The 27,686-nt window shown below is 48.5% G+C and overlaps 2 protein-coding genes across 2 annotated transcripts; one reads left to right on the plus strand and one right to left on the minus strand.

The window, feature by feature from the left end:
- The first annotated feature begins 4,580 nt into the window (after window positions 1–4,580).
- On the plus strand, window positions 4,581–12,970 carry LOC307204941 (hydroxysteroid 11-beta-dehydrogenase 1-like protein A). Its single transcript, XM_079957127.1, has 6 exons — window positions 4,581–4,755; window positions 7,026–7,156; window positions 8,225–8,336; window positions 9,719–9,907; window positions 11,011–11,154; window positions 12,591–12,970. The coding sequence occupies exons 1-6, from the start codon at window positions 4,674–4,676 to the stop codon at window positions 12,803–12,805; spliced, it is 873 nt and encodes a 290-aa protein (XP_079813253.1). The 5' UTR covers window positions 4,581–4,673; the 3' UTR covers window positions 12,806–12,970.
- Window positions 12,971–14,245: 1,275 nt separating this feature from the next.
- Window positions 14,246–25,998, minus strand: LOC307204947 (uncharacterized protein). The gene is made up of 7 exons (XM_079957136.1): window positions 25,825–25,998; window positions 23,292–23,514; window positions 21,707–21,830; window positions 20,341–20,498; window positions 19,344–19,417; window positions 15,425–15,526; window positions 14,246–14,457 (listed from the first exon to the last, which is right to left on the minus strand). The coding sequence occupies exons 2-7, from the start codon at window positions 23,511–23,513 to the stop codon at window positions 14,301–14,303; spliced, it is 837 nt and encodes a 278-aa protein (XP_079813262.1). The 5' UTR covers window position 23,514; window positions 25,825–25,998; the 3' UTR covers window positions 14,246–14,300.
- Window positions 25,999–27,686: the final 1,688 nt, after the last annotated feature.

A 27,686-nucleotide genomic window follows, 5' to 3' on the forward strand; every position in this document is an offset into this window, starting at 1 on the left:
ACATGTGCTGGATCCTCAGGTGCAGGCACCAGCTGAGTCTGCTCTGGCTCCTGAGGTGATGGAGGACGCATTGCCTGCAGGTGCTCCACTCTCAGCCCCATCAGAGGAAGCTGAGGTTGCCTCTGGGTCTGATAACCCTTCAGCCTCTCCTGAGCTACAGAGGCTCAGGGCAGAGAGGCAGAGGGAACTAAGTTCCCGCAGGAGGAGTGCTCGCCTCCAGACCAGCACAGTGTGAAGCAGGGAAAGGCTTTTGGATGTGGGTGGGTGTTACTGTCAGCAGCAAACCTCACAAATGCTGTGGAGGCGAGTCTGTTGGTGCTAATGAGCCATTGGCCCACTACTCTCAACTCATTGGGGACTTTTTATTATTGTGTTAAGTTGTGGATGAACATCTCAGACGACACAGCGATTCTTCAAACAGCTCTTGTTTATTCACAGGCCAGAACAGAACTGAAGTGAAGGGTTCAGCCAGCCTGCTTATATACTACAACACAACTGTAACAACTTTCTGTAACTATCCAATCACTGAATGTCACTTTCAATCCCTTGTTTGCATATGTGGACCTGAGTGAAAACTATCTACAGTATCCCCCTGCTGGCCCAGGGTGAGAACTTCAGTACATAACAGATTGCATTTGTACCCCACCTTCTCCTGTGAGGAGCTCAAGGTGGCCTACATGGTTCTCCTCCTACCTCCTCCTCACTTAATCCCCACAGCAAGCTGGAAAGTGTGTAGGGGAAGGCGACCAAGATGATCAAGGGTCTGGAAACCATGCCGTATGAAGAGCGGTCGAAGCAGCTGGGTATACTTAGAAAAAGGGAGACGGAGAGGAGATAGGATAGCCACTTTCAAATATCTGAAGGGCTGTCCCATGGAAGATGCAGCGAGATTGTTTTCTCCTGCTCCCAAGCATAGGACTCAAACCAAAGGGTGCAAGTTGCAAGAAAGGAGATTCCGACTAAACATCAGGAATAACTGTCTGATGATAACTGTTTGACATTGGAACGGATTCCTTTGTGATGTGGTGGACTCTCCATCCTTGGAGGTTTTTAAGCAGAGGTTGGATGGCCATCTGTCATGGGTGCTTTGGCTGAGATCACTGCATTGCAGGGGGTTGGTCTAGATCTAGATGACCCAGTGAACTTCAAGGATGAGTGGGAATTTGAACCCAGGTCTCTTCCAGGTCCTGCACTCTAACCACTAGGCTACACTCGCTTTCCTTTTTGTTGTTGTTGAGAAGTCTCCTCCATCACCTGTTTCAAAAGGTAAAGGGACCCCTGACCATTAAGTCCAGCCGTGGATGACTCTGGGGTTGCATGCTCATCTCTCTTTACTGGCCAAGGGAGCTGGTGTTTGTCCACAGACAGCTTCCGGGTCATGTGGCCACCAGGACTAAGCCGCTTCTGGCAGACCAGAGCAGCGCACGGAAACGCTGTTTACCTTCCTGCCGGAGCGGTACCTATTTATCTACTTGCACTTTGATGTGCTTTCGAACTGCTAGGTGGGCAGGAGCTGGGACCAAGCAACGAGCGCTCACCCCATCGCGGGGATTCAAACCGCCGACCTTCTGATCAGCAAGTCCTAGGCTCTGTGGTTTAACCCACAGCGCCACCTGCATCCCACAACCGGTTTAGACACCTCTTAAAGGCAACCTCTTTTGCTTGGGCTTTCCACAGTTTTTAAAGCTGGACTGTGTTCCTTTAGGAACATAGGAAGCTACCATTGATCTGTCTAGCTCTGTACTGTCTACACTGACTGGCAGCAGCTCTCCAGGGTTTCAGACAGAGTTTTTCCAAGCCCAACTTGAAACCCGGGACATTCTTCATGCAACGTAGATGCTGTAGCCCCTGAGCTACATTGTGGCTTAGAATGTATTTTATAATGATGAGTTAAGTGGTTTGCTATTGATGGTTTTATTGCAGTTTTCAATTTCTGTACACCACTTCAGTATCATAAAAATAAAAATCTTTAGCAGTCTACAGATGTCATTTAATATATAAATGTTGCACCCTATGACCTATACAGGACAGTGAAATAAACCTTCCTCTCCACTCCCTCTTTAAGAAGTCAGGAAGGTTCACACAGATAGGAGACCATTTAAATAGCAAGACGTAACTTGAAAGTATCTACTGTTAACTAGCTCAGGGCCACAATACCTCAAGGACTGCCTCTTCCCATATGAACCTACCCAGAGCCTGAGATCATCTTCTGAGGCCCTTCTTTATGTGCCTCCTCCTTGAGAGGTGAAGGGCGGCAACACGAGAACGGGGCCTTCTCTGCAGTGGCTCCCTGTCTGTGGAATTCTCTCCCCAGGGAAGTTCGTCTGGAGCCTTCATTAGCCACCCTTAGGTGTCAGGCAAAAACATTCCTTTTTAACCAGGCCTTTGGTTGATCTGATTTACATTCTATGCCCTTTTAAAATATGTTTTTGTGAGGGGGGGCGGCTATTGGGATTATTATTATTATTGTTATTATTATTATTATTGTTATAATTATTATTAATCTTGATTTTATTCTGTGAACTGCCCTGAGATCCCCGGTGTCAGAGCTGCCCAAGGTCCCAGCTCACAAAGGACCAACGCCAGTTCTTGCTATATACAAAAGTCTTTATTAAGGTTCAGTTTCCATTTCAAAGCCGCGGCGCGCAGCTCTACGTCTCAACCCTAGACCGCTGAAGCTCCATCTGAATCTCCTCCCCCTCGACACCAATTCAAGACCCTAGCCTTGCTCCACCTCCTCCTTTGCTCCTTTCTCCTCTGGGTCCTTCTGCCCGCTGGGGTGTCGCCCTTTCTGGACTCTTCTGATGCTGATTCCCCGGATTCTTCCCCCTGCTTCCGGCGTGCTTTAGGACCTGGCTCCCAATCCGACCTCCCTGCTGTCCCGCGCTCCTGTACATTTGAACTTGGCGCGCGCGCCCAGCCGGCAACCTTCCTCCTGACCGGTACACTGCTCCTGTCACTGCTTCCCCCTTCGGGGGGGGCTAGCTGGATCTGACTTCCCCTCCGTTCCCTCACTCAGCGATAGGGGCGTGGTCAGCCCTGCCTCATCTTCTCTCCCCACTGGAGGGGAAGCCGGCCCTGACACATGGGACTCTTCCCCCCCGCTACGCCCTGGTGGGGAAGCTGGTCCCGATCTCCAGCTGCTGCTTTGGGAGTCGCCGCTGGCCCCTTGCCTCTGGTGCGTCCCTCCCGGGACCCCCCCTTGCCCTGGCCATCGGTGCCCCCTTCTGGGAATCTTCCGAATCGCTGGAGAAGCTCATGGAATCTCTCGGCCCACTGTCATACTCTCCTACGCTGCCCTCGGATTGTTCCCCTTCGCTCTCCGCTTCCTCTCTCCCCTGTGCCTCTGCTCCTGAACCCCTGACACCCGGGTATACGGTAGTATATAAATTTTAATAATAATAATAATAATAATAATAATAATAATAATAATAATAATACCACCTTCCTGCAGCAGTGGTACCTATTTATCTACTTGCACTGGCGTGCTTTCAAATTGTTAGGTTGGCAGGAGCTGTGACAGAGCAACGGGAACTCACCCTGTCGCGGGGGTTCAAACCTCCGACCTTCTGATTGGCAAGCCCAAGAGGCTCAGTGGTTTAGACCACAGCGCCATCCACTGTGTGGGGGGACAGCACCCAACCTGTAACTCAGCCTTCATCCATCCTGTGTCATCTTGATTTCCTGGACTTCAGTGCCTGCTGGGGGCTGATGGGGGTTGTATTACAAAACCTCACGAAGGTTGTCAGAAGACAGATGCAATGTCCCCCTTGCACTTGTCCCAAATCTCTCCCTCTCGCTCTGCATCCCTGCAGAACTGAAGCCCTATTTGGAAGATCGGGAGAGCATAAGAAATTGCCTTGTGGTGAGTGAGACTTAGCTCAGTATTGTCTACACTGACTGGCAGTGACTGTCTGGGATTCCAGACTGGGTGTGTTCCCAGCTGTACTGCAATGTGCTCTATGTGGGGCTACTTTTGAAGGTGACCCGGAAACTACAATTAATACAGAATGCTGCAGCTAGAATGCCGACTGGAAGTGGCCGCCGAGACCATAGAACACCAGTCCCGAAAGACCTACATTGGCTCCCAGTACGTTTCCGAGCACAATTCAAAGTGTTGGTGCTGCCCTTTAAAGCCCTAAATGGCCTCAGCCCAGTATACCTGAAGGAGCATCTCCACCCCCATCGTTCAGCCCGGATGCTGAGGTCCACCTCTGAGGGCCTTCTGGCAGTTCCCTCCCTGCAAGAAGTGAGGTTACAGGGAACCAGGCAGAGGGGCTTCTCAGTAGTGGCACCCGCCCTGTGGAACGCCCTCCCATCAGATGTCAAGGAAATAAACAACTATCTGATTTTTAGAAGACATCTGAAGGCAGCCCTGTTTAGGGAAGGTCGAACGTCTGATGTTTTATTGTTTTTAATATTCTGTTGGGAGCTACCCAGAGTGGCTGGGGAAACCCAGCCAGATGGGCAGGCTATAAATAATACATTATTATTATTATTATTATTATTATTATTATTATTATTTATTATTATTATTATTATTATTATTATTATTCTGATAGTTGTTTATTTCTGGGAAAGGCTTTGGGTGGCCACAGGGCAAAGGGTGGATTTCTGAACCTCGACAAACAAGTCCAGCTGGCCAAGGTTAATGATTGGCTGCATAGACAACCATGGCGGTGCTCAAGATCGTCGCGCCCGTCCTCATCGCTGTCCTCGTTTACTATGCCTATACCTGGGAAAGTTTCTCCGAAGGTAAGCCAAGGGAGAAGGGTTTCCTTTTCTGAACCTGGCCTTGATCCTCTCTTGCACATAAATCCCTCTGCCATTCTTGGGAATGTTTGCACATAGCATGCCAGTGACACCAGACAAGCACCTTTGCTCTGCTCTTGTTGCATACCCTCCAACATTTATCCGATGAAAATAGGGACCACCTGTTCCATAACAACAACAACAACAACAGCAACAGCAACAACAACAACAACAACAACAACAACGAAGTTACTATTTATACCTCACGCACCCGGCTTCCAACATATATGAAAATATAATAACACATTGAGAAACTTCCCTATACAGGGCTACCTTCAGATGGCTCAGGGGTCGGATCACTACCCTCCAACATTTCTCCAAAGAAAATAGGGAAGTCCTAAGGAAAAGCGGGACATTCAGGGATCAGATCAGAAACCAGGAGAGCTTCTGTAAATATGGGATTGTCCCTGGAAAATAGGGAAGCTTGGTGGGTCTGTTGTTGGCACTTGCTAAAAACTTTTTTTGTTTAGATTACCCTATCCAGATGCATAGAACCTGGCCCATGCTTTACATTAGTGTTTTAAATTATTACTATTATTATTATTATTATTATTATTATTATTTAATTCTCCCTTCACCCTAAGGTTCCAGAGTGGGTTACAACAAAACACAACTTTTGTTGTTGTTTAGTTGTTTAGTCGTGTCCGACTCTTCGTGACCCCCTGGACCAGAGCACGCCAGGCACTCCTGTCTTCCACTGCCTCCCGCAGTTTGGTCAAACTCATGCTGGTAGCTTCGACAACACTGTCCAACCATCTCATCCTCTGTCATCCCCTTCTCCTTGTGCCCTCCATCTTTCCCAACATCAGGGTCTTTTCCAGGGAGTCTTCTCTTCTCATGAGGTGGCCAAAGTATCGGAGCCTCAGCTTCAGGATCTGTCCTTCCAGTGTGCACTCAGGGCTGATTTCCTTAAGAATGGATAAGTTTCATCTTCTTACAGTCCATGGGACTCTCAAGAGTTGTTGTTGTTGTTGTTGTTGTTGTTGTTGTTGTTGTTGTTATTGTTATTAACTCTCCCTTCACCCTAAGGTTCCAGAGTGGGTTACAACAAAACACAACTTTAAAAGCAGTTTAATTACAATCACTGGGGGGAAAGGTGGATCCTAAAGACACAGGTGCCAGGGGAAAGAGGTGTGTCTTTAGCATTTGCTGAAAGCTGTATAACGAAAGTGCATCTCTGTGAAGTGGGAGTTCTGCAGCTTAGAGGCCACCACAGAAAAGACCCTCCATTGGGCTGCCACCATCCCTGAGACTCTGGGGTAATGATCATTTATTCTGATTTATTTTTTGAACGTTTTAAAGAATTGCTTTCATCAACTTTGTTGTTTCGTAATGGTGTCGACATTCTGTTACAATCCAGCCATATATTGATCTTGTGAAATAATATCAATTACTAGGGAGGAGGCAGTAATACTTCTAAATCCCCATTGCTGGAAGCCACCGGACGGGAGAGTGCTGCTGCACTCAGATCCTGCTTGTGGGCTTCCCTTTGGGGCATTTAGTTGGCCACTGCGAGAACAGGATAGTCTGGAGAGCTCAGTTGGCTGATAATACCAAGGCTGCAGGTTCGATCCCCGTATGAGGACAGCTGTGTATCCCAGCATTGTAGGGGGTTGGACTAGATCAGGCATCTCCAATCTCGGCCCTCCAGATGTTTTGGGACTACAATCCCATCATCCCTGTAAAATTGAGGAGTGTTAAGATGTCAGGGGGTAAGAAGTAAAGAATTGCAGCAGTAAACAAAAAACTTAAGAAATTTTTATGAAAGGGAATTAAGACAAAGGACCTAAGGGTTGCTAAAGAATTATTAAACAAGGATGCAGGGATGGGGAGGTATGGGGAAATCAAAGAAAGAAGGATATGAACTGATGAGCTTGAAGTTGTATTGTTTTATACTGTTCATTATTATATGTGTGGAAAATTAATAAAAATTATTATAAAAAAAAAAATACAATCCCATCATCCCTGACCACTGGTCCTGTTAGCTAGGGATGATGGGAGTTGTAGTCCCAAAACAACTGGAGGGCTGAGTTTGGGGGGGGCTGGGCTAGATGATCCTAAGGGTCTTTTCCAACTCCTTGATTCTGTGACTGCATGGGGGCCCCTTTAGCCAGACTCTCCTTCTATCCTTACGTTTCTGTTCTTATGAACTTCAGTGCAGAACATCTGCATCATGGGTGGCTGGTGTTGACCATCTCCTTCTCTGTCTCCAGAAATGGTGCGAGGGAAACGGGTCCTGGTGACGGGGTCAAGCACAGGGATAGGGGAACAAATGGTTTATGAGTTCGCATGGATGGGGGCCCATTTGATGCTGACAGCGAGGAACGCGACACGCCTCCAGAAGGTAAATTGTTAATCCCTTGACCCCAATGTAGTTAAACTCAGGTTCCTTGATTCCAATAGTCTTAGTTTGGCTACAACCCTTAGCCTCCCCTCCCCTCTCAAAAATACCCCTCTCATCTCTTCCTTCCTCATCTGGCCCTCCTTTTGACCAAGCTCCCCTCCCACAAGAATCCGTTGTTCAATAATGGAAACCGGTTTAGTTTAGCCATGCCCTGATGGTGACCATTGGCTTGTGGGAACATGGAGGCTTTTTCCCTGATGGCACCGGCATTATGGAACGCCTTCCTTGCTCTAAGGCGTTGGAGTAGATGACTCTTGGGGTCTCTTCCAACTCTATAATTCTGTGATTTTATGACTCACCATCACTACTGCTATTCTACTGGTTTTTAAAGACACACTTGTTTCCGATGAACATTCCCCCGAACTTGATCTTCCTGATCCAACTGTTTTGATTTTGATTTTTTTAAATAATTGTGCTTTTAAACTGGCTCACTGTATAATAAATTTTGTGGCTGTTTTTCACTGCTCAGATAGGATTGTTTTATTGTGCGTTGTAGAATTTTACAATGGATTTTATACTTGAAAACCGCTTAGAAGCCATTTTCAAGTTCCCTCTTTATTTTTATTTGTTTTCTCTTTTTTGCATAATTTTTATTAAGTTTTTTTCTATTTTACAATTTAGAATATTCATTTAAACAACCTTAAAATATCAATGACTTCCCTTCTTCTCTTTCCATGGTTCAGTTTGCATGCCATAGATCCCTGCATATTTCACATAAACTAAGCCATCCAATATTCCATTTTTACATCCATCAAAATTTATTTACACTGTTGAATTTATCTTAAAGCTGCCAACCTTTTCAGGTGTACTGTATTGAATAATTCACTTAATAATTCAATAAACATTTCCCAATCTTTTTTAAACGTATACTCTTCTTGTTTTCTTATTCTATAAGTTAAGTCTGCAAGCTGCACATATTCCATCAGTTTAAGTTGCCAGTCTTCTTTAGTTGGGACCTCACTCGTTTTCCATTTTGGGGCTCGTTTTCCATTTATTTGTTTCCTCCAGGTAGTCCAGAATTGTCTGAAACTGGGAGCCGCCTCTGCTTCGTACGTCGTTTCAGATATGAGTGACTTGGCTTCTGCCCGGAATGTTGTGGAAGAAACCAAGAACGTCTTGGGTAAAGATGGAAGGCCAGTCCCTAGCCAGTCTTGGAGGGGTGGCAACTGTTCTTCCAGGTCCCAAAAGGCTGCCACACAAGCTACCTGAGGCGCAGGCAAAGGGCTCCTTAACCCTTTCGTCTTGAGGGGAACACAGCTTCTGCCCTGGGACACCACAGCTATTGGCCTTGTCTGCCTGCATCTTGGCAAAGATCAGCCCAGAGATCTTTTGATGAAGGATGGTATATCATCATCATCATCATCATTAAACCTTTTATTGGCATCGCATACAAACATCCATAGCAAATCAATACAGAATTACCACCTTCCCAGTGACACAAAACATTTGTCAAATGAAAGAGGCAAAGCAGTCCAGAATTACAGCTCTAGGTCTCCAGGGAAATCAGACGTCTGCAATGTGTTTCGACGACAAAAAACCAGATAATGATATTTAGCCACTAACTTGGTGAGCTCCTGATTATTCCCCAATAATAGAAAATGTATGACCTCTAACTCTGGTTTCCATTTGGGGATGCAGAGTTGATCTAGGAACTGCTGTGTAAGAGTTTCCACTTGATGGTCTTCACATGGGCAAATTCTTTCTCCTTCTACCATTCCTGAGAACCTTCCCCATAGGAGGTTTGAAGGATTCGAATTAAACCTGGCCAGGGAGGGAGGGAGGGAGGGAGGGAAGGAAGGAAGGAAGGAAGGAAGGAAGGAAGGAAGGAAGGAAGGAAGGAAGGAAGGAAGGAAGGGGTTGACCAGCATTTCCCAACCTGATTGGCCTTCCAGATAATTTGGACAGCAACTCCCATCAGCCCCAGTCATTTGAGATTAATAGATTTTGACTTGTTTCCAATTTCTCATTGGTTGGGTGAATCTTCCAGCTCTGTGATTCTGTGAAAGCTGGTGTCACCGGATTACGTTCATCAGTTCTGTTGACTTGGTTAACCTAAATAGTTTGAAGTGGGTTTTGAATACATGGGCTATTCGTAGTTACCATTTTGACTGTCATTCCGTTACTATCTTCCTTACTGGTTCATGCAGATCATGGTTCTGAATAATGCTCTTTATTGGGTAGGGAGAAAAAAGTTTGGCAACCGCTGTCTTAATGCAAGCCTAACCAAATTTCTCCTTGCGTTCCTACATTGGGAGGGCACCAGGCTTGCGTAGGCTGGTATCAGAGAATAGTAAGGTTGGGAGGGACCCCAAGGGTCATCTAGTCCAACCCCCACAACAAAGGAACCGCAGCTAAATCATGAAAGGACAGAGCTTGGCACAGGCTGGTTTTCAGGGGTAGCCTATATGTTGACATGAGAAGAGGCTGAGCTCCGTCCATCTCTTAAGATGGTTGTTGCTCTCCCTCTTCCACTCAGGGTCTCTGTGCTCTTTTCCCTCGCAGGGGGGCTTGATCTGCTGGTTCTGAATCATGCTGGTGGAAAAATCAGTTTTGGCCCGTACCAAGGAGACATGGAATCTGTGATCAGCTCCATGACGGTCAACTTCTTCAGCTACGTCCAGGTCACCGTGTCGGCCCTGAGCATGTTGCAAGAGTCCCGTGGCAATATCATCGTGGTATCGTCCATGAGTGGTATGGGCAGGCGACTGGTGCCCCCCCCCCAGTCAAAGTGATCTCGGGAGGTCCAAACTTTCTGAGCACAATTCAAAGTGCTGGTGCTGACCTTTAAAGCCCTAAATGGCCTCAGCCCAGTATACCTGAAGAAGTGTCTCCACCCCCATCGTTCTGCCCATACACTGAGGTCCAGCTCCAAGGGCCTTCTGGCGGTTCCCTCACTGCGAGAAGTGAGATTACAGAGAACCAGGCAGAGGGCCTTCTCGGTAGTGGCGCCCGCTCTATGGAACGCCCTCCCACCAGATGTCAAGGAAATAAACAACTATCTGACTTTTAGACGACATCTGAAGGCATCCCTATTTAGGGAAGCTTTTAATGTTTGATATATTTATCATGTTTTAAAAATTCTGTTGGGAGCCTCCTTGAGTGGCTAGGGAAACCCAGCCAGATGCACGGGGTATAACTGTATTATTATTATTATTATTATTACTACTACTATTGTTATGTACTGAAGTTCCCACCCTGGGCCAGCAGGGGAATACTGTAGATAGTTATGCAAATGAAGGATCGAAAGTGACGTTCAGTGATTGGATAGTTTTAGAAAGTTGCTACAGTTACGTTGTTCTGGAGTTCTATATAAGCAGGCTGACTGAGCTTTTCAGTTCTGTTTTGTTCTGGCCTCTGAATAAGGAAGAGCTGTTTGAAGAACCGCTGTGTCGTCTGATATGTTCACCCACAACTTAACTACTACTATTACTACTACTACTAGATGGGCCGTTGGCCTGATTCAGCAGGGCTCTTCATAGGTCCTTCTAGGGCTCCTGCATCTAAATTTCCCAATCCTCTGTTAGTTAATTTATTGGAAAGCACTCGCACCCCATTCTTCTGCTGAAAAAAACATTGAGGGGGAGAAAATCCTTTCTGTCATGGCTTTCTCCATGTCAGTTGTACAAACCACTATCATCTCACCCCCTTACTCGCCTCTCCTCTAAACTAAAAAGTCCCAAAGGCTGCAACGTTCCCTCAGAGGGGCAGTCGCTCCATCCCCTTAACCCCTTTGGTTTCTGGAGAAATTGATTCTGCAACCTTCCAAGTAGGAATATGTTCCTGTTTTCTCTCAGGCCGCCTTCCATCCCCTTTCTCCGTTCCATATGCCGCCAGCAAAGCTGCGCTGGAAGGATTCTACAGCTCCTTGCGGACAGAGCTGCGCCTTCGGGAAATCAACATGCCCATCACGGTTGCCGTGTTGGGGTACATTGACACAGGTAAGCAACCCCCCAGATGTTGTGCCCAGTGTGGCTGCCCCCCCCCTGCACCCCCCATGCTACGCCACTGGTCTTAAGGATGTATTTGTGTATGAATAGGGTGAGCCTGTGACCTGGATTCTGGAACTAAAGTATTAACCATCACAAAAGAATGGCCAGACTGCCCAGGTAATGCAATCAGTGACCATTCTCAGGTATCCTGGCAGACAGGATTTCTGCTGGAGACCGCCTCCTTCTGTGATGGATGGATGCTGTTTTAGGGGATGGTCTTGGGCAACAGGGTGACCAATTTCAAAAGTCTATACAGCGGGTGGCGCTGTGGGTAAAAGCCTCAGCGCCTAGGGCTTGCCGATCGAAAGGTCGGCGGTTCGAATCCCCGCGGCGGGGTGCGCTCCCGCTGCTCGGTCCCAGCGCCTGCCAACCTAGCAGTTCGAAAGCACCCCCGGGTGCAAGTAGATGAATAGGGACTGCTTACTGGCGGGAAGGTAAACGGTGTTTCCGTGTGCTGCGCTGGCTCGCCAGAGCAGCGATGTCACGCTGGCCACGTGACCCGGAAGTGTCTCCGGACAGCGCTGGCCCCCGGCCTCTTGAGTGAGATGGGCGCACAACCCTAGAGTCTGTCAAGACTGGCCCGTACGGGCAGGGGTACCTTTACCTTAATAGAGTGGTACTTCTAGATGTGAACGGGATCTGTTCCGGAGGCCCGTTCGCATCTAGAAGCAAACATAACCAGCGACGGCACATCTGCGCACGCATCGCTTTTTGCCGTTTCTGCGCATGCACGTGACTTCATTTTGAGTGTCTGCGCATGCACAAGCAGCAAAACCTGGAAGTAACGCGCTCTGTTACTTCCGGGTTGCCGCGGAGTGCAACTCGAACGCGCTCATCCTGAAGCACATTCAATCCGATGTCTGACTGTATAAGGGTTTGCGCACCATTGTTCAGGGTTCTCTCCTCCCTTCTGCGTGTGGTGAGTGGGGACCCTGTTGCAACAGTTCCTTGAATAAAGATCAGGCTTACTAGCCGCTTTGCTTCTTAATATTCTCTGGTTGGCCTCTGTTATTTTCTCCTACTGATAGGGAACCCACTTAAGGACTCTGTACAGGCTCTTGGATACCCCATAAAAGAAAAGGAGCAGTTTTTTCTTATAACACCAGCTAAACATCGTGATATACAGGCAGGGAACATTCCCAGCCCTACCTGAAGATGCTGCTGGGGAGTTTAGACCTTCTCCATGCAAGGGAGATTCTCTGCCACCAAATCATAACCTTTCCCCTAAAACTAAATCAAGGTTGTAGTCCTCTCTTTTTTTGGGGGGGGGACCATAAGGACTAGAATCAGCAGCAGCAAGGCAGACAGACCAGCAGCAGCTTCCAAGATCCTCGGGTCCCTGGTGCCCTTTCCCCCTGACTTGACTTCCGTGCTCTTTTCTGCAGACACAGCTGTGAGGTCGGTAGAAGGCAAGATGTCCCTGAAGGCAAGTTCGAAAGAGCTCTGCGCCCAGGCAATCGTGAGGGGTGGCGTCATGAGGGTGAGGGAAGTTTTCTTTCCTTATTGGCTCACGAAACCTGTGCTGCTCCTCAGAGATTGGCTGCCAGGAGTCGTGGACCAGATCATTGGCAACAACTACGTTCTGGAGAAAATCCTCTGAGAATTATTTGTGGGATGAACGGAAAAGCTACGAGTTCCGGTGCTGCAAATTACCGGGGGGGCTGCTTCCCAGTGCATTTCTCAATCTCTCTCTCTTGAATATTCAACAGTGTTTTAAGTACAAATCTCTCCTAATAAACACATTTTTGTGTGCAGTTCTAACTCACATACACATTTCCCTTAATATATGCATCAATTTTTATGGTGTTCTTATTTTTTGCATAACCAAACAACATATGGTTTCAGGGAAGGGACCTTCCCAAGCTTACCTGGAGATGCCAGGGACTGAACTTACGGTAACTTTGGCGGGCAAAGCTCTACCACTGAGCTGTGCCCCTCCCCTAAAAATGAAGTAAGATCCTAGTCCTCATTGTTCTAAACAGATAGCAGATTTAAATAGGAATCTGCTTTACACCAAGTCAGGTCCATCAGCCCGATCTGGAGATTCAGCCCCAAGAGCTCCTGCATGCAGAGGAGATGGTCTACCACTGAGCTGCACCCTTCCCCTGAAAATGAAGTAAGTTTCTAGCCCTCATGGCTCTCATTTAGAGCAGATTTCAAAAGGCACCGGCCTTATGCTGAGCTGCAGCCCTTACCCTATCCTTTGTTGTTGTTTTTTTGTTTAGTCGTTTAGTCATATCCGACTCTTCGTGACCCCATGGACCAGAGCACGCCAGGCACTCCTGTCTTCCACTGCCTCCCGCAGTTTGGTCAAACTCATGCTGGTAGCTTCGAGAACACTATCCAACCATCTTGTCCTCTGTCATCCCCTTCTTCTTGTGCCCTCCATCTTTCCCAACATCAGGGTCTTTTTCAGGGAGTCTTCTCTTCTCATGAGGTGGCCAAAATATTGGAGCCTCAGCTTCATGATCTGTCCTTCCAGTGAGCACTCAGGGCTGATTTCCTTCAGAATGGATGTGTTTGATCTTCTTGCAGTCCATGGGACTCTCAAGAGTCCCCTCCAGCACCATAATTCAAAAGCATCGATTCTTCGGCGATCAGCCTTCTTTATGGTCCAGCTCTCACTCTCGTACATCACTACTGGGAAAACCATGGCTTTAACTATACGGACCTTTGTTGGCAAGGTGATGTCTCTACTTTTTAAGATGCTGTCTAGATTTGCCATCGCCTTTCTCCCAAGGAGCAGGCGTCTTTTAATTTTGTGACTGCTGTCACCATTTGCAGTGATCTCCCCTATCCTAGTGTTTCCCAAACAGAGGTCTCCAGCTGTTTTTTCAGACTACAAATCCCATCATCCCCACCCACTGGTCCTGCTAGCTAGGGATGATGGGAATTGTAGTACCACCATATCCTTTTGAAAAAGAGCATTTGGAGGCATACCCTCCCACTAAGGCATAAAGATTTCTCCCCTCTCCCGGCCACCGGTAGCCATTTCCTCTCTGCCAGATCCGCAGCAGAGGCCAAACCCGGGAAAGCAGCGTGCACCGGAGGTTTCTTTTTAATTCACACAGCATCTCCCCGTACACAAAAGTTGTTTAGGCCCCCGTCGGCTGAGAATCAGGACCTGGGTTTTCATTGTCCTCCTTCTCCTCGTCTTTGCTGCCTCTGAACTTGGCCAGCACAGGTGTGTTGAAAGCGGACGTGGGGCTGGGTGAGCTCTGGGAAGATGTGGCGGCATTGCTGGCAGCGGCCCTGGAAGGAGAGAAAACACGGCAAGCGGTGAAGCTGGTCCATCTGCGCCCCCCCCCCCCCGGTAGGTTGCAAAGAAAGCTAAACAGCATAAAGGACATAAGGAGAAACTCGCTGCATCAGGCCAGTGGCCTGTCTAGTCCAGCCTCCTGCTCTCACAGGGACCAAATGCCCCCAGGAATTCAGGATAGACTGCCCCTAGACCTGGAGGTTCCAGGAGAGCATAAGGAGAACCCAGCTGCTGCGGGAGGGCAGTGGCCCATCTGGTCCAGAATCCTGTTCCCACAGTGGCCAACCAGGTGCCCCCAAGGGGAGCCCACCAGCAGGACCCAAGGGCAAACTTGATGTCTGAAGATTGTCCACAAAGTGGCCACAATTATTTTTTTTAATGTCATCTGTACATTGCAGAAATAGCATAATAGATTTGCAATAATATCTACAACATTGATTCATTATTAGTGGTCAGTGTACAAGTCCTTGGTTTAAATAAACCAAGTGGAGTGGATTAAATAAAAATAGCAAGTGGAAACAGGACAGAACTGCTCGGCTTCCTATCTTTTTAAAAACTATTTTTTGGCCGCAATCTTGAACTGTGGGTGTGCCTTTCCAGGCGATAAAACCAAATGCAGCATGCAAGAGACTGAAGAGGACAAAATTCTCTCTCTTGCGTAGATTGGCCATGGGAGAGGGGCTTTTTAGCTGTGATTCCTGCGTTGCAGGGGGCTGGACTGGATGACCTTTGGGTGCCTCCCAACTCTACAGTTCTATGATTCCACGAACTTCTGGAGAGCCACACCTTCAGGCCTCGTGAGGAACCAGGCAAGTTTGCCTCCAGGAAACCACTGGCCCATTTTCCAGCCCCTTCCCTGGAATAAAATGCTCCCCCCCCCTCCCTGCGTGTGTGTGTGTGTGTGTATTTTCCCCGTGAGAACAAAAGGTGTCACGCCAGGTCTCGGAAGGATTTCTGCACCTCGGGAAACTGGTGTATTTCAGCCTGCTGACAGAGGTGCTCCCCAGGAATGAAGGGCGGAAACCGCCGGGGTTCAGCATCACAGGACGCAAGTCCACCATGCTGTCGGAGGAGAGACAAAATGGGGATTAGACTCAGGATGACATTGGGAAGGGGAAAGATTGTGAAAAGGATGCTGAGATCATGGGAGGTGAGGTCTCCTTAATAATAATAATAATAAATTTTATTTATATCCCGCCCTCCCCAGCCGAAGCCGGGCTCAGGGCGGCTAACAATAATCAAACAATCAAATAAACACACATTCTAAAAATATTTCATTATAAAAATTAATTAAAATCAAATTAATGGCAACCGATTAAGCAAAATTCTGTGCAGGTTGCCCGAGGAGGGAGTTCAGGCTGCGCCCTGACCAAAGGCCTGGTGGAACAACTCTGTCTTGCAGGCCCTGCGGAAAGATGTCAGGTCCCGCAGGACCCTAGTCTCTTGTGACAGAGCGTTCCACCAGATTGGAGCCGCAGCCGAGAAGGCCCTGGCTCTAGTTGAGGCCAGCCTAACCTCTCTGAGGCCTGGGACCTTGGGGATGTTATTCTTTGCAGACCGTAGGTTTCTCCGTGGGGCATACCAGGAGAGGCGGTCCCGTAGGTACGAGGGTCCTAGGCCGTATAGGGCTTTAAAGGTTAAAACCAGCACCTTAAACCTGATCCTGTACTCCACCGGGAGCCAGTGCAGCTGGTATAGCACCGGGTGAATGTGATCTCGCAGCGAAGACCCCATAAGGAGTCTCGCCGCGGCATTCTGCACCCGCTGGAGTTTCTGGGTCAGTCTCAAGGGCAGCCCCACGTAGAGCGAGTTACAATAATCCAGTCTGGAGGTGACCGTCGCATGGATCACAGTGGCTAGGTCAGGGCAAGAGGTCTGGACTCCTCCCTGATGTGAGTAAGTCAAGGGGAGTAATCGTACTTGCTTGTGGCGTTTGCCCTCCTAGGTGGGTCATAAGGAAAGGGTTAAATGAGTGTGAAGTGATTGGCCAGTGGGAACCCAAGGAGAGGAGTTAGAGTTAGAGTTGTGTAGAAGTCAGTTGGGAGTTGGAGAAGGAAGAGGGAGGATAAGTCTGTGGGTTGGTAGAGTTTTGTTGTGAGAGAAAGAGAGAAACTGTTAGGAGGAGTCAGATAGACAGTTGGGATAATTAGGTAAAGGTAAAGGTACCCCTGCCCGTACGGGCCAGTCTTGACAGACTCTGGGGTTGTGCGCCCATCTCACTTAAGAGGCCAGGGGCCAGCGCTGTCCGGAGACACTTCCGGGTCACGTGGCCAGCGTGACATCGCTGCTCTGGCGAGCCAGAGCCGCACACGGAAACGCCGTTTACCTTCCCGCTGGTAAGCGGTCCCTATTTATCTACTTGCACCCGGAGGTGCTTTCGAATTGCTAGGTTGGCAGGCGCTGGGACCGAGCAGCGGGAGCGCACCCCGCCGCAGGGATTCGAACCGCCGACCTTTCGATCGGCAAGTCCTAGGCGCTGAGGCTTTAACCCACAGCGCCACCTGCGTCCCTAGTTGGGATAATTAGTTAGAAGTTATTAGAAAGGTATAGGCCGGTATAGAAACTAAGGATAAGAAACTGCCAAGAAAAATTATCTGAAACCATAAACTTGTTCATGCTTATAAAATAAACTTGATTATTTGTTTTTAATGTTAACAACTGTCTGGACTCAGTGTGTACCCGCAAGAAACGGGTTGGTGGCAGCGGGGAAGTGATCATAGTGGTGGCACAGGGATCAATAGACCGTCAAACGTCCGGGGACCCGGTGTGATTGCTACACTGCTCTATTCTGCTTTGGTCAGACCACACCTGGAATACTGTTTCCAGTTCTGGACACCACAGTTTAAGAAGGATGTTGAAAGGCCTCATGAGGAACAGTTGAGGGAGTTGAATACAGTGTTCGAAACTCCCATTGCTCTAGGCGTGTTTTGCAACTGGGAATTTCATTAGCGCGAGCAGCTTCTAAGGCCTGGGCACAGTGCTGCACCTATTAATCCAGAGTAAAACTGCAGCGTGGAAGGAAAGAAGGACCTTTGTCTACCTCCCCACTTTCAGCTACTCTCTGAAAACTGGAGAAGAGACCCTCTTAAGAATATTAGGGGGGTGGGCAGGGGAAGGACTAGACCATGTGAAATATGAACATAATATTTTAGCTGCGGTTCATTCATTTTCAGCTTTGTATTCTTGCTATAAAAAAGGCACGCCTAGACGTTTCGTTGTTGCGCCCATAACCTCGGTTTAAGGTGCCTTTTAGCTCCTAGCTTTCGTATCTCAGTTTCTAACACTGGTTGAGCAAGTTTAGCCTAGACAAAAGAAGTCTGAGAGGAGATATGATAGGCCAGGGGTCCAGTGGCGTAGCGTGGGGGGTGCAGGGGGGGCCGGCCGCACCGGGCGCAACATCTGGGGTTAGGGCAAATCCACGGGTTAGGGGGCGCAAATCCACGGCTTAGGGGGCGCAAATTACTTGCCTTGCCCCGGGTGCTGACAACCCACGCTACGCCACTGCAGGGGTCAGCAAACTTTTTCAGCAAGGGGCTGGTCCACTGTCCCTCAGACCTTGTGGGGGGCCGGACTATATTTGGGGGGGGGAATTGAACAAATTCCTATGCCCCACAAATAACCCAGAGATGCATTTTAAATACAGTGGTACCTCTGGTTACGAACTTAATTCATTCCAGAGGTCCGTTCTTAACCTGACACCGTTCTTAACCTGAGGTACCACTTTAGCTAATGGGGCCTCCCACTGCCGCCATGCCGCCAGCATGCAATTTCTGTCCTCATCCTGAGGTAAAGTTCTTAACCCGAGGTACCCAAAGTGTTTGTACCCTGAGGTGTTTGTAACCCGAAGTACCACTGTAAAAGGACACATTCTACTCATGTAAAAACACGCTGATTCCTGGACTGTCCGCAGGCCGGATTTAGAAGGCGATTGGTCTGGATCCGGCCCCCGGGCCTTAGTTTGCCTACCCATGTGATAGGCCATCTTCAAATATCTGTCCCAAGCTTGTTTTCTTCTGCTCTGGAGGGCTAGCACCCGAACCAATGGATTCAAATGGTCAGAAAGGAGATGGCAACAAAACATTAGTACTGTAAGAACTTTCTAGTGGTAAGAGCCGCTTGGCAATGGGCTGGACTCCCTCAGAAGATGGTGGACCCTCCTTTGATGGAGGTTTTAAAACAGAAGCAGGATGGCCACCTGTTGAGGATTTGTCAGCTGTGATTCCTGCGTTGCAGGAGGTCAGACGACTCTCAAGGAACCATCTATCTCTACTATGATTCTATGAATCAACACCACAAGCTAAAAAACTAAACCAGAATAAATATGCCACTCTTGTACCTGGGACATGTTGCAGACTACACCCCAGTACTTCCCCCCCCCCCCAAAAAAAAATGTTTAGGGGTACTCTCATTTTGAATCAAGAAAATCACCATTTTATAGTTCAAATCAGGAAGAATAAATACAGTAAATGGACAAAAGTACAGTGGACGCTCGGGTTGCGAACGTGATCCGTGTGGGATGCACGTTCGCAACCTGCAGTGTTCACAACCCGCGTCTGTGCAAGTGCGGGTTGTGATTCTGCGATTCTGCGCATGCACAAAGCGCGATTTAGCGCTTCTGCGCATGCACGACCGCCGAAACACAGAAGTAACCCATTCTGGTACTTCTGGGTTTTGGTGGTCTGCAACCCGAAAAAACGCAGCCTGAAGCGGCTGTAACCTGAGGTATGACTGTACAAAGATTCACAAAATGTTTAGGGGTATGCGTACCCCTGAATCCCCCCAGAAAAAGCTCTGCCACACCCCAATACGAAACCAGTCCGGAGTGGGGGAGCAACCAGTGTGTATCCACCCTCTCCCCTTGCCTTCAAGCCCCTCACACCTCTTTTGATTGACGGATGACATGCCGGCCCAGAGTTGCTTCAAGTCCACGTTGGATCCCATCGATCTCTCCATCTGTAGGGGGAATGAAAAGTAAAATTAAAAAGCTTATTAAGAGCTGCAAGAAACTGTCCTCCTAAGAAATTTGACTGCTGCTGGCACCTCCCACCAGCAGCATTTTGGGGGTGGATATTTCTGGAAAAAGATGCTGTGATCATGGGAGGTGAGGTCCCCTTGCTCATTCAGCCTGATGTGGAATGGCTGAAACGCTTTGGCATGTTCATTTTTTGTACTGACTGCATTTATATTCCACTTTTCCTCTAAGGAGCTCAAGATGACTCACGTGAATCTCTTCCTTCTCATTTCACCCTCAAAACAACCCTGTGAAGTAGTCACCAGACAGTGACTGGTCCAAAATCACCCAGTGAGAGCTTCATGGCTGAGTGGGCACTGGAACCCGGGTCTCCCAGGTCCTAAAGGTAAAGGTAAAGGGACCCCTGACCATTAGGTCCAGTCGTGGCCAACTATGGGGTTGCGGCGCTCATCTCGCTTTATTGGCCGAGGGAGCCGGCGTACAGCTTCCGGGTCATGTGGCCAGCATGACTAAGCCACTTCTAGAGAAGCAGAGCAGTGCACGGAAACACCGTTTACCTTTCCGCCGGAGCGGTACCTATTTATCTACTTGCACTGTGATGTGCTTTCGAACTGCTAGGTTGGCAGGAGCTGGGACCGAGCAACGGGAGCTCACCCCATAGCGGGGATTTGAACTGCTGACCTTCTGATCGGCAAGTCCTAGGCTCTGTGGTTTAACCCACAGCGCCACCCTCGTCCCCTCCCAGGTCCTAGTTCTCCTTTAATGCCCCCACAACAACCCTGTGAGGTAGGATAGGCTGAGAGAAACCAGCTGGAGTTCCCGGGCTCCAGGGCAGCTCCACAGACAGCACATTGCAGCAGTCCAGCCTTCGAGATTACCGAGGTCTCGAGACAAAAGAACAAACCTGCTTTGGGAAGGAACCAAAGACCTTCGGCATGGGGGGAACACTCGAGTCCAGAAGCTTGGTCTGGCTGGGGCTGAATCCCCCCGATGGAATAGTCCTCCTGGGCCTCATCTCTGATGGCCTCATTGTCGACGACCTCCAGGAAGCACTCTTGGCAGCTGCAACGGAGCAAGGCTCATTTTATTTTATTTTATTTATCTATTTTAATAGGTTTTTTAAATTAAATTTTCTAAATTACATTTCAAAATATTCATTTAAACAATCTTAAATCAATGGCTTCCCTTCTTCTCTTTCAGTGGTTCATTTTGCATGCCATGCAACCCTGCATATTTTGCATGAACTACACCATTCAATAATCCATTGTTACATCTATCAAAACTTATTTGCACTGTTGAATTTATCTTGATGCTACCAGTGTTTTTAAATGAACACAGTTTTTACTCATATATTCCATAAACCATTTCCAGTCTTCTTTAAACATGCGTTCTTCTTATTCTATACAGTGGTACCTCGGGTTAAGTACTTAATTCGTTCCGGAGGTCTGTTCTTAACCTGAAACTGTTCTTAACTTTAGCACCACTTTAACTAATGGGACTTCCTGCTGCTGCCGTGCCGCCAGAGCACAATTTCTGTTCTCATCCTGAAGCAAAGTTCTTAACCTGAAGCACTATTTCTGGGTTAGCGGAGTCTGTAACCTGAAGCGTATGTAACCTGAGGTACCACTGTATGTTAAATCTGCAAGCTGCACGTATTCCATCAGTTTAAGTTGCCATTCTTCTTTGGTTGGGACCTCGCTCGTTTTCCATTTTGGGGCTAACAAGACACGGGCTGCAGTAGTGGCATACAGAAATAGTCTTTTTTGACACCTGGGAATTTCCCTCTGAATTACCCCCACAAAAAGGACTCTGTTGTTGTGTTTTTGGAAAGTTCATTATATATATATTGAACATTTTTTTCAGTTTATTATATATCATTTCCCAATTTTTTTTACCCTTTTACAAATCTTCCACATATGATAAAACATATGCTCAACCTCGTTACATCTCCAGCACTTATCTGATTCGGACGTATACATTTTAGCAAGTCTACTCGGAGTTAAATACCATCTGTAAATCATTTTCAGGTACCGGTAATTCTCCTTCAGAGAATAACATGCTGTGAAGCAAGGCTCGTTTTAAACCACAAAAACGGTTTGAACGGACAAGTCCAGAAGGTGGGGAACTCTCTTTCCTTGGCCCTGTGAGAGGGATTGATGGAACCGATTGGGTGGGTGGGATGAACAGGGGGGAGCACAGGGAGAAATTGGCTGGAGGGGCAAAACCCAGGAGGAGCCTAGGGAGAGAGCGAGGAAAACAGCCAGACTTACCACGAGCGTAGTCATTGACCTTCTCCATCTCGCGTTTCAGTTGCTCCACCTTTTCCTCCATTTCCATTTCCCCCAGCGAGTTGCTGTTGTTCACGTCTCCCTGAAGCATGGAAAAGAACTTGGCCTGGAAAAGAGTGCAGAACGGGAAAGCTTGGAAGGTGTGCAGGTTTTGTGAGCCTGGAAACAGCTGCCTGTCTGAGGCGGTGAGACCCAGTAACACAGCGGACTGCGCTCCTTGAGATGGGAAGGTGATGTTAGTTCCGTTCTGAAACGTGTTGAAAAAGGAAACTCCCTGCAGTGAGAAAATTAGCGCATCAGGGAGGGGGTTCTGGCCAACCCTCTCCCTGGTGTGCTAGATTTCTATTGACAGGGAAATAGTTTCATATATTCATTTCATTTACATGTTGTTGTTATTGGATGTACATCCCACCTGCTTTCCTTCAAGGAACTCAAGGAAGGCTCTGCCTCTCCTCACTGAATTCCCACAACAACCCTGCGAGGTGGGTTAGGCCGAGAGGCAGTTTGACTGGCTCAACGTCACACCCAGCAGGATTACTGTAAATTCAACAGTATAATTTAGATTATGATATAATAGAGAGGGGGAAACCAAATGGAGGAAATAGAACAAGCAGTTCATAAGGAACCATGTAAGGCGAAGAAGGGAAGTCATTGGATGTACAGTGGTACCTCGGGTTAAGAACTTAATTCATTCCGGAGGTCCGTTCTTAACCTGAAACTGTTCTTAACCTGAGACACCACTTTAGCTAATGAGGCCTTCCGCTGCCGCTATGCCGCCGCTGCACAATTTCTGTTCTCATCCTGAAGCAAAGTTCTTAACCTGAAGTACTATTTCTGGGTTAGTGGAGTCTGTAACCTGAAGCGTATGAAACCTGAAGCGTATGTAACCCAAAGTACCACTGTACATTTAATTGCGGAAAAATGTATACCTGAAAATTAAAATAATAATACAGTGGTACCTCGGGTTAAGTACTTAATTCGTTCCGGAGGTCCATTCTTAACCTGAAACTGTTCTTAACCTGAGGTACCACTTTAGCTAATGGGGCCTCCCGCTGCCACATGATTTCTGTTCTCATCCTGAAGCAAAGTTCTTAACCTGAGGTACTATTTCTGGGTTAGTGGAGTCTGTAACCTGAAGCGTATGAAACTTGAAGCGGATGTAACCTGAAGTGTATGTAACCTGAGGCACCACTGTAATAAATAAATATTATACTGATGGGTGGGGGGATGAAACTTCTACAGGTGAAAACCGTATTGAAAATGGGATTGTGTATAACCCCCCCAATACGATCATGAGCACAGATCACCATGAATGCACAATAAAAGGGGCACCTTGCAAAATTAGGGTAGATGCTTTACCCCAAGGCATGTGGGTAGGTTTACTAGCCTAAGACTGCCAACTTTGCTCCTTTGCATGCACAGCAGCAGCTTCTGAAGATGCAAACAGGTATGTTTTGTCTCCATAAAAAGCTTCCCTTGCAGATCCCTGCAGTTGAAGGGCCAGGAGCCCTGGCCAGGTCATGTGATAACTTCCGGGGTCCCCTAGAGAATCCCTTCTCCCACTCACCTTCAGATATTGGGCCAAGCTGGCTCCCTCATTCTCAGCTTGCTTCCTCTTCCTCACCACCCGCTCGCAGATTCCCGGGTTCTGTTCCATCTGGGCGAAAAGGTCCTGCAGGGACTTCTGGGTGTAGCTCACAGCCTGGCTGTCAAAGTCCTGGGGGGAGATCCGCTCGCAGAAGGAGATGAGGAGCGGGCACTCGTTGTCAAACTCGTCCAGGATCTCCATCCTGCACTCGGCCAAAAAAGGAGGAGGAGGAGGAGGCAGAACGCCAAGAGTTCAGGCAGAGCAATCCGTACGAAGAGGAGAAACGGAAACCTGTTGCATCATAGCGTTGCAAGGGACCGTGAGAGTCATCTAGTCCAACCCCCTTTAATGCCCAGTGTGGGGCTTGAACCCACAACCCTGAGATGGAGAGCCTCATGCTCTACCCACTGAGCTGTGATCCCATTTAGCGCAAAGCTCTGATTATTGGCTGGTGGCTGCCTGAGTGTTTCGCTGGGGTGAGGATCGATGGGGCGATGTAACAGGTGCAAAGGAAGTATGATTGCTGAATGAAAACCAGTATGAACTTCAAGCAATGCAAACTGCCTAGGTTTTCTGGTTGTAAGTTGCTCTGAGTTGCCTTGGGCAAGATAATGCGACTCACAAATCCCCCTCCACGAGTTTGTCCCATACTCTCTTTTAAAGCCACCCAACACGGGTGGCGCTATGGGTTAAACCATAGAGCCTAGGACTTGCTGATCAGAAGGTCGGTGGTTTGAATCTCCGCGATGGGGTGAGTTCCCGTTGCTCGGTCCCTGCTCCTGCCAACCTAGCAGTTTGAAAGCACGTCAAAGTGCAAGTAGATAAATAGGTACCGCTCTGGCGGGAAGGTAAACGGCGTTTCCATGCACTGCTCTGGTTCACCAGAAGCAGCATAGTCATGCTGGCCACATGACCCGGAAGCTGTACCTCGGCTAATAAAGCGAGATGAGCGCCGCAACCCCAGAGTCGTCCGCGACTAAACCTAATGGTCAGGGGTCCCTTTACCTTTAAGCTTTTGGCCACCACTGCTCCTGTAGCAGCGAGTTCCATAGTTCAACTGTGCACTGTCCTGAATCTTGCAACATTCAGTTTCATCCGATAGCCATCAAGTTCTAGCATTTCTCTAAATGCTTTTCTCTATCTCCTTCCTCAACGCCATGCATAATTCAATACACTTCTATAACCTGTCGCCTCTTTATTGCTTTTTCTCTAAATCCCAAACCCCCAAATAAATAAATAAATCAGCACCCCACCCCATGGCCAGGCCAGCCTCATTGAGATGAATCACCTCCTCAGGTCTGTTGTCACTCTGCCAAAATCCCTCAGGACCACCAGTCTGCGTTTAAAAGGGTCCAAGACCTTTTGCAATCTGGCCAGGGCAAATTGGACTTACCCCTAGCCGCTTCCAGGTGCTTTGCACTACAACTCCCATCAGCCCACGTGGCGTTATGATGCTGGGGGCTGATGGGAGTTGTAGTCCAACCAAGTCTGGAGAGCAGCTTCTGCCATCCCAGGGTTGCGCACTGAGCAACGCAGGTGGTGGGGAAGTATCTCTCGGCCCACTGAGAGCACCCCCCCCCAAAAAAAAAAACAGTAACCCAAATCTATTCCGCCCAAGGAGCAAAGGTTTGCCAAATTGCAGAATCGTAAGGTTGGAAGAGACCCAGAGAGTCATCTAGCTCAACCCGTTGCAGGATAAAAGAAAAATGTCCAGATAAGGCCACAGAGAAGTAGAGACATCACCTTGCCAACAAAGGTCCGTATAGTTAAAGCTATGGTTTTCCCAGTAGTGATGTATGGAAATGAGAGCTGGACCATAAAGAAGGCTGATCGCCGAAGAATTGATGCTTTTGAAATCAGCCCTGAGTGCTCACTGGAAGGACAGATTGTGAAGCTGAGGCTCCAGTACTTTGGCCACCTCATGAGACGAGAAGACTCCCTGGAGAAGACCCTGATGTTGGGAAAGATGGAGGGCACAAGGAGAAGGGGGCGACAGAGGACGAGATGGTTGGATAGTGTTTTCGAGGTTACCAGCATGAGTCTGACCAAGCTGCGGGGGGCAGAGGAGGACAGGAGTGCCTGGCGTTCTCTGGTCCATGGGGTCACGAAGAGTCGGACACGACTAAACGACCAAACAACAACAACAAGGCCACAGAAGCCATTATCTAGAATCAAGACGCTCCAGGTACAAAATATTCTACAGCAAAATATTGCTGAGCATTGTAAAAACTGTATTTAATTTTAAATTGCTGCAACGCACCCTGGGACCTGATGCTGAAGGGAGAGCAACAATTTTTAATGAGGATGGTGAAATTATTATTATTATTATTATTATTATTATTATTATTATTATTATTAATGTTCTGAGTGGCGCTCCTTGAAACTCAGAGCAGCTCCGAGGAGGCGTGGCTTGCACACAGCCCCCGCTTAAACCCTGGCAAGTGGGCGGGCCCCTGTGCAACCCAAGGGGCGTGGCTTATCGTTCTTTTCGCAGGAGAGGGGCGTGGCTTACTTTTTCCCCACGTGCGCTGCCTTGGTTGGTGCCTGGTGGGCGGCTGATGGGTGGGCGGCGCTGCCTGGCTTGCATCTGCCCGCCCCGTCCTGCCCTCTCCACCTCCTCCAGCAACAGCTGCTGCACCTGCCCCGTCGGGGCGCCCCACATTGTGACACAGACCTGGAGGAGCGGGGGGGGGCTGTGCTCTCGCTGCCGTCCGCTCCTCCTCACGTGCAAATCAGCCCCCCGACAGGGGAGGTCGGAAGGGGACGGGAGAAGAATCAATAACCCCGACCCTCTATTTTCTTCAGACGGAGAGGTGCCGGGGCTCCGGGAATGCAGCCGCAAAAGCGCCCCTGGGGGTTGTATGTGCGGACTGATCCTGCGCCCCGCCGCTTTCCCCGTTTTTGCAATCAGTGGAGAGGAGGCAAAATGCACTCTGCGTGTGCTCCGAGGCCGTCTCGCTGTAGGTTGAATCCCCAGTGGCATTAACAGATAAGGCTGAGACTATCCCATGCCTGAAACTGAGAGGAGATATGAAAGGTAAAGGGACCCCTGACCATTAGGTCCAGTCGTGGCCGACTTTGGGGTTGTGGCGCTCACTTTACTGGCCGAGGGAGCCGGCGTACAGCTTCTGGGTCATGTGGCCAGCATGACTAAGCCGCTTCTGGCGAACCAGAGCAGCACACGGAAACGCCATTTACCTTCCCGCCGGAGCGGTACCTATTTATCTACTTGCACTTTGACGTGCTTTCAAACTGCTAGGTTGGCAGGAGCAGGGACCGAGCAACGGGAGCTCACCCCATCGCAGGGATTCGAACCGCCGACCTTCTGATTGGCAAGTCCTAGGCTCTGTGGTTTAACCCACAATGCCACCGGCGTCCCTATTAACAGATAAGGCTGGGAATATCCCATGCCTGAAACTGAGAGGAGATATGACAGCCATCTTCAAATATGCTGTCACTTGGAAGATGAAGCAAGTTTATTTTATCTGGTCCGGAAGGTAGGCTTCCAACCAATGGCTTCAAGTTACAATAAAGGAGATTTTGACTAAACATCAGGAAGAGCTGTTCAGCAGTGGAATGGTCTCCCTTGGAAGGTTGCAGGTTCTCCTTCATTGGAGGTTTTCAAGCAGAGGTTGGATGGCCACCTGTCATGGATGCTTTAGCTAAGATTCCTGCATCGCAGGGGGTTGGACTAAATGACCCTTGGGGTTCCCTTCCAACTCTACAATTCTATGATTCTGTGAAACCCTGGACTTGGAGAGCTGCTGCCAGCCAGTGTCTGCAGTGCTCAGCCAGATGGAATAACAGGCAGCCGACTTATACCGAGTCAGGCCTATTTAATTCAGCTGTGTCTTTTTTAGAACCATGAGGACTAGAATCTCCCATTTATTTTTAGGGGAAGGGCTGTAACTCAGCGGCGGAGCATCTGCCTTCCGCGACGAAGGTCCCAAGCGCAGCCCCCAGCAGCATCTCTAGGTACATCCAGAATGTCCCTTGCCTGAAACCCTGGAAAGCCGCTGTCACTCAGTGTTAACAATACTGAGCTACAGTGGTACCTCAGATTACATACGCTTCAGGTTACATACGCTTCAAGTTACAGACTCCGCTAACCCAGAAATATTACCTCAGGTTAAGAACTTTGCTTCAGGATGAGAACACAAATCGCACGGCAGCAGCAGGAGGCCCCATTAGCTAAAGTGGTGCTTCAGGTTAAGAACAGTTTCAGGTTAAGAACAGACCTCTGGAACGAATTAAGTACTTAACCCAAGGTACCACTGTAGATGGACTGTAGTGTGACTGGGTTAAGGCAGCTTACTGAGATAGAGAAAGGGCCGTGGCTCCATGGTAGATCAGGAGGGTCCCAGGTTCAAACTT

Source organism: Podarcis cretensis (assembly GCF_951804945.1).
Source record: "Podarcis cretensis genome assembly, chromosome: 16".
Taxonomy (NCBI): domain Eukaryota; kingdom Metazoa; phylum Chordata; class Lepidosauria; order Squamata; family Lacertidae; genus Podarcis; species Podarcis cretensis.